A 10,188-nucleotide genomic window follows, 5' to 3' on the forward strand; every position below is an offset into this window, starting at 1 on the left:
AGATTTCCATTGATAATTTTTTTTTGTGTGTGTGAATTTGTTTTCAGCACATTCACCTTTTTACAGGACAAAGTAGGAATAGCAGTAGATTATTTATTATATAATGCGTTATTTGAGTGTTTCTTTTTTTCCTGGATGTGCTGTTTTGTTTTTGTTTTTTCCAATTTCTCTCTTAAAATCTGAATAAAGGTCCTGCCTGCTACAATTACCAAGGTACATTACCTTGCTGCAGGGTAGGATTAGTTTTTAAATTTCAGGACATGCAATATAACTCACACCCCCCTTTATGTATCTGCCAACAAGTTTCCTATGGTAAACCGGCTTTTGTGTTTTTAGGCCACTGTTTATACAATTTAGCAGCATGCTTTAACTCACTAAGAAGACAAATTTGTTTTTAGTCTTTAACTTTGCTTGATTTCTCTTATTACTTTAGTATTTCCACATAATATTGGTACTTAAAGATGCCATCTAGTCTACCAGTCTCTTCTGTAGCAAAATACCCACATGTCATGATGCTCCAGAAATTGTCTCTGCAAAAGTAGAGAAATGCAGCAATATCTGGGATACAGGTCTCATTTCTTTACTGAAACATAAATTAGTCTATTCTCTATAACAATGAGCAGATGAGCGTGACACCCTCAGGCAGCTGGAAGTTGTTCCAAATTGATCAACCAGAATTTTGCTCCTGATCATTTGGCTGAGTTATTTATTTTTTTATTTAGGTTATTTCATTATTAGTTATCCACAGAAAAAAGAAACATAGCAAACACTTACACAAATCTACATTCAGTGAGCCACAATGTTGGGGTTTCAGACTCCTGATTAAACAGATAAACTGTGATCCCTTCAGCTAAAGCTTAAAGCTGACCCTAATTTCTAATTGTTAAAAGTGAATTGAAAAGGTGAAACATTAAATTAGACCAATAGATGAATCAGTTCTTTGCTGTCAGTGCATATCACAAGAAATCTAGTATTGAAAACTGATCTGAATATGTTACAATTCCTTAAATCAGTGTATTTACACCTAAATTGATATTCTAAATAAAATGATTTGCCAAGTTAAGTATTTTTGTCCTTAAAAAATTATTGTATATTATTTACTTCAAATAATAGTTTCTTTTTTGTTATTTAAAATCAAAGCATTCTTATTCCATTAATGTCTTACCTACTGGCCTTGATCAAGATAAATTACCTTAATATTTTTGAAATACGTATATTTTATTATTTGCAGTGTATTGCTGTAAATACAGTGTTTTTCAGGGAAACGATTGCCAAATAAAAAACTATTTTTCAGTAATATGAAGGAAATTACTGGTGCAAATCAGATCCAGACAGTAAGCTGCCATACACTTGCTTCACCAGTAGGTGGCAGTCGGGAACACGGGATGCCATGGATGTTTTGTTTGCGAACCTGCCCCTGATCCTGGCTGCCAGTTTCTCTTCCTTGTAGCCCTGAGCTAAGCTGCATTCTTGCTGACAGAAGTACTTCTCAGTAGGAAAGTGTCAGCTGAGGGTTCTGTGACATTAGCATAACTTTAGAGTTAGCATTTATAACCGAGCTAAATTATTTTTTTTGGTGGTTGGATTTGAATCAATCGGGGGTTGATTTTTGTTGCAATTATCTTCCATTTTGGACCAAATAGCCGCTTTAAATATATATATATATATATCTTCAAACGTTTTTGTGTTGTCGTTGGTATGCTAGTATTTAAGCTAGCTGCGTCCCGTAGCAGTTAGCCAGAGCAGTTGGAACCTGAATGGAGAGCTTTAAACTTATCTGAGTTTTTAGATCACTTCCTAGTTAAATGCCGCCTAAATGGCAAAAACGGAGCAGGGAAATGGACTGGAACTCCATGACAACACAGAGAAGCTGACGGATAGCAAAGGGAAGGGTGAATCAAATGGAATGGACCCGGAGGTAAACGGCTCCATCCCCGAAGACAGGCAGGTGGACAAGTATGGCTTCAGTGGAGGAACTCAGCAGGAACTGTAAGTACCGTTTCTTTAGGATTTACAGCTAAATCTTAAATAAAGAAGACCAATATCGACAAAAGGATTCAATCTAATGTAAGGATTAAATATGGACCTTTTCAATCATCAGTGCTATTATATCCCTTCCTTTGTTAGCTTCATGTTCAAACAGAAAGGTGACCAAACATTTGGTCCTTACAAAAGTTAAACTCCATTTAACTGGAACATAAAAACCAGCTCCTAAAGAAAAAAAGGGCAACCTGGCAGCCATATTGATTTAATTCATTTTAGTTTATTTCTATAACGCCAATTCAAACACACGTCATCTCAAGGCACTTTACAGTTCATCAGATCATACAGTCAAATTGATTCAAAGTTTTCTATGAAAGGAAATACAGTTGATTTCATCGACTCATTGACTCTGATGCAATCCCTCACACTAAGCATGCTTGTAGCGACAGTGGAGAGGAAAAACTCCCTTTTAACAGGAAGAAACCTCCAGCAGAACCAGGCTCAGTGTGGGCAGCCATCTGCTGAGGCCAACTGGGATTCAAGGAGACAGAAGCAGAGATACAAAAAGCAGCTGTAAAAGGCGGCCCCGTCCAGGAAACACACAGCCAGCCAGACGAGCTCTTAGCCAGCTCCCATGTTAGAGGATGAAGAGTGCACATCCAGCCAGTCACAGTCAGAGAAACAGGGATACACTGGAAAACAGGCCGATCTCCAACATCTATAAACAAAGGTGTTGATGGCAGGAAGAACAGCCTATATTTCTCTCCAGGATGGAGTCACAGCCAAACAGGAACAGACGAGGTGAAGCTACTATGAGAAAAAGCAGAGAGAGCGTAATGTTAGAGATTAAACTAACAGATTCTGCAGAGCGGGAGAATAGAGATAGACTGATGAAATGGGGGTCCCTATGTCCTCCAGAAGTCTAAGCCTATAGCAGCATAACTATAGAGATAGCGCAGGATAACCGGAGCTATCTCTAACTATAAGCTTTATCTAAAAGGAAAGTTTTAAGCCTAACCTTAAAAGTAGACAGGGTGTCTGCCTCAAGGACTAAAACTGGTATTTGGTTCCATAGGAGAGGAGTCTGATAACTAAAAGATCTGCCTCCCATTCTATCTTCAGAAATTCTGGAATTTCTAAATCCTAAATGTGCCGTCTTAAACATAATACCAATACGTGATTGGCCGACTTGTTTTAGGTTGGTTTTAGACTAGGGCTGTGGGGAAAAATCGATTTTGAGGGATGAGGGAACATTGGCTCACCCTGCACAGCGACGTTGCACCATTTCTATAATTGAGGCAGTCACAGTAGAAGATGTTGGCTGACTCAAACCCCAAACAACACAATTACTGATGAACATATACAGAACTTGCTTTTTTATCTATACATTTCATTTTGATAGCTGGGTAAAATATCGCAGTATATAGTGATATTGCAATATTATGGTGATGTCGTATTGGGACACAAGTATCGTGACACACATCGTATCGCAAAACACATACCGATACTCACCCCCTAGTCTAGACCATTTAAAGCAGGATGTGTTTGGGATATCACAAACACATTGAGTCCCTTTGCACTGTCTTTCTAGTTAGCAGAGTGCAGTCAGGTGCGGCCCATACTCCTTGGAAATGTAAACCCAAACATCATAGGATTGTTGAGCAGTCTGCTTTACAGCCAGCTGATAGTTCGCAGTCACTTTTATAGTCAGGTTTGGTTAAAGCTGCTTGTCCATGGAAAATCATTCAGCAATGCTTAGTTCTTAACATAACCCAGGTTCCACATGTTGGAGATCTGCAGGCTATTCTGTATACTCCACTGCACAAACACTCCCCATTCCCTGACCCAGATCTGGGATTTAACAGGGTTTCCCACTTTACTGGTGACTTGCTTTGGATCCCAATCACCTCCACTGCATTAAAATACCACTATTGCTTGACAGTGAGTTTAGTATCAAAACTCTGTCACTTAACTCAGATAAGTGACCCATTCTTTCACAAATGTTTTTAGAGACACACAGCATGCCTGAATGTATATTGATACTGAATTGACTTGTGATCTTCCACTTGTCTAAACACTCATGCAGCATTTAATCATTTATCAACATATTTGTTAAGAAATAAAAAAATTTGAAAGCATTTTCATTTTTTAAAATAGTAGGCAATTACTCCTATTATTTTATTTATTTAAATAAACTTCTGTTATTGAATAGAAAATGGAAGGAGGACACATTTTTTTCATACCGCCTTAAGAAAGCACAGGAAATATGATTAAATCTATATTTAGACTGAACATCGTGAAAGATCCTCCCTCTTTATGCTCAAACAATAGAGGATAATAACTCAGGGCGGAGTATTTCCCTTTGATTTGCTTGTTTGGTTGATTTCTCCCTTAGTGTTCATGCAAACTAGTGGGAGCCCTCTTCAGCTTTCAGTTTTCATGTTTTTTGCATGAAACTTTTATCCTGACATTCTTGCAAGAACATTTCAGACAAGATAAGAGTTTCCTCGTCTTGCTTTCTATCAAAACTGGTTTATGGCATCCACCATCATAAAAACATGGCTTGGAAATTTGCTTATAAACTAGATATTGACCTGAAGTTAGAAAACGATCAAGAATAAACCCACTTTGGGATTTAATCGGCATCACAATATTCAGTACTTTTTTTTGACAGGACCAAAGAGTTTGATCATGTATATTGTAAGAATGGCTGAAATATTTGTATTGGTTGGTTTCCATGCAACAGTCTTTTACACCTGGTCTATAAAATCTAGATAGAGTTTAAATCGGGGCTTTAAAAATACGATTTTACAAGCTGAGGAGGCAGTCCTCCTCTTACTACATCTTCCATTAATTTTGTGCAATGAACAAGCAGTGACACCCCCGCAGCACTATGCTACCACCACCATGCTAGACAGTAGTACAAGTTCTTGAATTTTAACCTTATGTCAGGGAAATGTGTCTTCTGTGGAAAAACAATGGGTAAATTAATAAATAAAAAAAGGCCATCCATGCTCTTCAGGAGTTTAAAAAAATTCTAATTAGATCCATGTGTTTTTTAATGAACGTGCATTTTTGTGTTTGTACTGCTGCAAAAAGGAGATGCCGTTGTGTCTAAGGCCGATGAGCTGAATTGGAGGAAAGGTTCCCATCAGCTTCCTGTTTTCCCTCCACTTCACCCCAATGGCTTTCCCTGACGCTGGCTTCCTGCATGTTAGAGGAAGCGCTCCCGCTCTGCTGACGGGATTCTCCTCGTGAATCAGCTGGAGACGACAGTGAAGCTTTTACCCATTTGTCTGAACACTGTTTCTGTGTTTTCTGTCTCCTCAGTGCAGAAGAAGTCCCCATTGCGGTGTTGAGGCAACGCGAAGCTAAATGGCTGGAGATGCTGAACAGTTGGGACAAGTGGATGTCTAAAAAACACAGCAAGGTCTGCTGCAGAAAGCACAGAGATTAAAATAAATTCTTGCTTAGTAGTTTCATTGCACTGATTTAATGTGTTTTCATTGGATAAAAGGTGAAGGAGCGCTGTCAGAAGGGGATCCCTCCTTCCTTGCGAGGCCGAGCCTGGCTCTACCTCACAGGGGCCAAAGTAAAAAGGGAGCAAAATAAGGGAAGGTTTGAGGTCAGTAGGAGATTTATGCTCCTCTTTTACAACATTTATTAATCATCTGGGCAGTATCCACATCAGTTTGCTTCACACAGGGCCAGCTTACTGGTTGCCATGTCAGCTGGAAAAGTCAATATCATGAGAAACTGCAGCAGCTCCTCACGTTTAAGCTTAATGTTTGGATTTGCTGCAATCATCATAATCTCCTTTATTTTTTATAGGGGCACATTTGAGCTTGTTTATAAATGTAGCAGGGTAAATGTTGCAACAGCTGAGCGAGTGGATATATTTTAGGAACTGGACAACCAACCAGGAGATCCTAAATGGGTTGACGTCATTGAGAGGGATCTTCATCGACAGTTTCCTTTTCACGAAATGTTTGCAGCCAGAGGAGGCCATGGGTAAGTAACTATCCTTTGTATAAATTCTGTGCAACCTACAAGTCTTCATACCCCTGGAACATTTTCAAATCTTATGGGTTTTTTTTTTAAAGTTTCACATGACTGACCATTGTAAAGTAGGAGCTCATTGTGTTAAAAGTTGTTTGATTTAATTTTCAAGTCTTGCCATAGTTTCTTTTTTTGATTGAATCGTAGGTGGGTGTTTAGGATCTCACTTTTGGAAGTTGGGTTTAGCTTTGTCCGTGTTCCTATTGACTCAGCAGCTTCACTATCTTGTCTGTAGAAAAGCCTTCCCACATCATGTTGTTGCCACCACCATGTTTTTCTTTTGCCACATGTTTTCTGTGGATCCTAGATGTCTCATAGCAGAAAAAAAATCCTATTTAGAAGTATCGAAGGATGAACAAAGCTTGCAAAGAACTTGTCTTGTTTTATGCAGGCAGCAGGATCTGTTTCGCGTCCTGAAAGCGTACACTCTCCATCGACCAGATGAAGGTTATTGTCAGGCTCAGGCTCCTGTTGCTGCTGTTCTCCTGATGCACATGCCAGCTGAGGTCAGCATGTTCTGCTCTTCTATGTCATCTTCAGATCATTTTGTTTGTTTTAATGCATTATGTCTATACATTATGAACCAGCATGAATCTGCTTAAAATGTTTGCTTTGATTAAAACATAACTATAAATTCTTTTTTTCTTTTTTAGGATGCCTTTTGGGTTCTTGTCCAGATCTGTGAAAAATACCTTCCTGGATACTACAGCACAGGACTAGTATGTCTTCAAACCACTTGGGGGAGCAGCAGGGTGTCACCTGATTGTCCCATGCTCAGCTTGTCAATCATTGCCTAGCTGAGATCTAATGATCAACAAAGAGGTGTCCGCCTATTAGCAGGAATATTTAGTCTTGTACTAAAATCAAACGTTTTTAGAGGTTTTAGATATATTAAAGGTTTTTCCAGAGCTTGTCCGCTAAATGCTTCCAATTCAGAGCAACTGTCTTACTGCTGGCTGGTACAGGTTTAAGACGTGGTGCAAGACTTGTCAAGCGAGTGTCTCTGTGTGGATACTGATAAGCTAACAACCCAATAACTCAAGGTGGTGACTGGGCCAAGGACGGGATAAGCAGACAATCAGATTAGGTGAAGACAGAGAACCCTTTTCTGTTCACTGGCTCACTGCCGTTCCCCGTCTTCTCCACAGGAGGCGATCCAGCTGGATGGGGAGATCCTGAACGCTCTGCTGCGGCGGGTGTCGGCTCCGGCTCACCGCCACTTAAAGAAACATAAACTGGAGCCCATCCTCTATATGACGGAGTGGTTCATGTGTGCCTTTTCTCGGACTCTGCCCTGGTCCTCTGTGCTGCGCGTGTGGGACATGTTCCTCTGTGAGGGTGAGCAGCTTCTGGAAATGATCCCTTTTGTTTAAAATGAAAGAACTTTAATGCTCTGTTTTCCTGGGAGTAATTATGTCCCATTTGCTGCCACTCCCTCTGAGCATTGGTTTGTATAAGCAACAAATGTCAATTATCAAACAAATCAAAAACTGACTAAAGTCACATTCATAGCTTGTGAAATTTAACATATTTGACTTTAGTGTTCTCTAAACGTTATTGGTTTTAGATTGTTTTCCTCGACTCCAATATTTTTGTCCATCCAACCCCATCCCTGAAAAAAACATTGTCCCATTAAAAGAGAAACCTATTTTTCCCATTTCTTTAGATATACAGGAAAAAATACTAAATTTTTGCTGCAAATGAAAAAAAATTAGAATGTGAATGAAGTCTTTGTATATTTTAGAAGATGGATCATTTTGATTATATGATCATATTTTTATATCTGTTCATCTGTAGATTCAGCAGCTGTACTTAAGCATTTTAACCTGGTGACTTGTTACAGTCGCCTTAAAATAAAATAATCTGAACCAAAATGTACATGTGCTCTATAAACACATTGATTAAAAAGAACTATGCTCCAAAGAAAAGCTACTGTTAGACCCTGGGAATTCTCCTTTTTAGATGTTTTTAAGCTGATATTTCCTCTCAGTTTGAAGAATATATTTATTTTTGTTTTATTCTACATGTAAATGAGGGATTGCTGTAAAATAAAGGAATACATAAAATAATTTAATAACCTTAGGGGAAAAAAGAGAAATAAACAGTTTAATACAAATAATAACAGGCCTCATCAGTGTATAGCCAACTATATGGTTGATTTATTTTTTCTTTATAAGCATGCAATAAAAACAGCAGGAAGATTCTGTATCCATCCTTCCCATTTGATATTTTAAATAGTTTTCTGCATCTTATTATAAAACAGGTTGTCAAGCCAAAAAGCTAGCATTAGATCTAGAGAACGCTAGCTCCCCAAACCCTTGAATTTGCTCTGGAATTTCCAAAACACTGCCAGCTCATAGAGGATAAGACCTCCCTGCTGCACAACGCTCACCCTTCCCGTTATCTATTAAAACTGTAGGTCTCTCTAAATTTTATGCAGTTTTAATGAACGACAGACATTTTCCTAAGTGTTATAAGAAATTCAGTTTCCTTTCTTAACTTCTAAATAACTTTCTAAAATAACTGTAGTTGAATCTTCCTCCTGCAATATTATTTTCCTTTTCCTTTTTTTAATGCATAATCTATCTAAATTGTCATTCTATGTTATATGTTAAGTTATATGTTTCCATACCTACATATACAGAGATCTCTTACTTGTTTTTATCCCATACTGGTGTCAGCTGCATGTTCTGATTGGTTCTGTGCTCTCAGGAGTGAAGATCCTCTTCAGAGTCGGCCTGGTTCTCCTAAAATGCATGTTGGGAACACAAGAAAAATTGAAGTCCTGCCAAGGGTTATATGAAACAATGGAACTGCTGAAAAAGATCAGCCCACAGTACATGCGCGAAAGCTTTCTGGTGCAGGAGGTAAGGGAAATCTGTGGTAGTTTTTTCACTTGTTTCATTGCACTCTTTCTGAAGCTGAAACACTTCCTTCATCTGCATGTTTCAGATCATAGAGCTACCAGTGTCTGAGAAGGACATTGAGAAGGAACACCAAGCTCAGCTCCGGCGCTGGAAGGAGACTCACGGAGATCTAAACTGCAAGTCCCCTCCCAGGATGCACGGCGCTAAGGCCATCATGGCTGCAGAGCCACCAAGCCGACAGGAGCTGAGACAGAGACCGACCATCATTGTAGAGTCTCCTTTAGAATCAAAAACAGATGTGGTGTCAGAAGCAAATGGCAAGACAAAGACTACAAAGGAAAACGGGCATACAGCTGTCCTCCCTACTGAGACCGTTAATCCCGGTGATCCCTCCCCCGCCCTTCAATCCTTGACCATCCAGGGGTCCAAAGAGAGTCTGAGCAGCGACGATCTGGACACGTATCTTTAAAGGCGAGGTTTTCACCAATTTATAACATTAATCATTTCAAACGGTTCTGTTTGAACACCAGCACTCATCAGATTTTAAAGCTACAATAAACCGAGCTTTGCAGCAGAAGAAAGTTTAGTCCTCTCTTTCAAGTCTCTTAATAGATTCCTCTAAAACCCCTTTCCTACTAGCAGAAAAACGCGTTTAAACTGCGGAACAATCGTCTTTTATTGGCAGTGGGGACAGCTCACTGACAGGTTTGACAGAGTGGTGTACTGAGGGATCACCAGAACCGGGTTGACCCGCTAAATTACGTGACACCATTGAACACACCGCGCCAACAAAGTCTGATCTAACAAGCCGAAACAACCCTGTTTACATTCCATAAACATGGCGCAGCACTGGTGAGATGGACTCGGAAAGATATAGACCAAAACAATAAAGCATACTTACTACGCCCTGGCTTCCTTACATGTTGCTGTCAACTGTTTACTTTCTTAATTTCTGTCATGCTGCTCCCTAGATTCATCCAGTAAACTTCTAAAAATCGTTTAAATCTCAGGTAGTTTTCTGGAATTTGGCAGACATGTGAGATTTATTGACATTTTTTTTATTTGTAATGAGAATATTGATCCATGTAAGCTTAGGGAACAAGGTTTTTAACTTGTATGAGCAATCATTTTTAGATATGTCACTGACGGGCCGTTCATGGTGATTGGTGTTCATACAATCTAGCTTAAATTATCCTAATCGATGGGAGGATCCTTTTCATTTCTTCTATTTTGCTCAAATTTGTGACTTTATCTCAGACATTCACACTAACTCACAGAA

General features: G+C 39.2%; 1 protein-coding gene across 1 annotated transcript; it reads left to right on the forward strand.

Annotated features, from left to right (window-relative positions):
* Positions 1 to 1,816: 1,816 nt before the first annotated feature.
* On the forward strand, positions 1,817 to 9,618 carry LOC119789056 (TBC1 domain family member 10A-like). The gene is made up of 9 exons (XM_038293815.1): positions 1,817 to 1,989; positions 5,314 to 5,413; positions 5,501 to 5,608; positions 5,888 to 5,994; positions 6,434 to 6,548; positions 6,696 to 6,761; positions 7,191 to 7,380; positions 8,755 to 8,909; positions 8,995 to 9,618. Exons 1-9 carry the CDS (start codon positions 1,817 to 1,819, stop codon positions 9,376 to 9,378), a joined length of 1,398 nt encoding a protein of 465 aa, XP_038149743.1. The 3' UTR covers positions 9,379 to 9,618.
* Positions 9,619 to 10,188: the final 570 nt, after the last annotated feature.

This window comes from Cyprinodon tularosa, unplaced genomic scaffold (genome assembly GCF_016077235.1).
Source record: "Cyprinodon tularosa strain WSP-4 unplaced genomic scaffold, ASM1607723v1 ctg33, whole genome shotgun sequence".
NCBI lineage: Eukaryota > Metazoa > Chordata > Actinopteri > Cyprinodontiformes > Cyprinodontidae > Cyprinodon > Cyprinodon tularosa.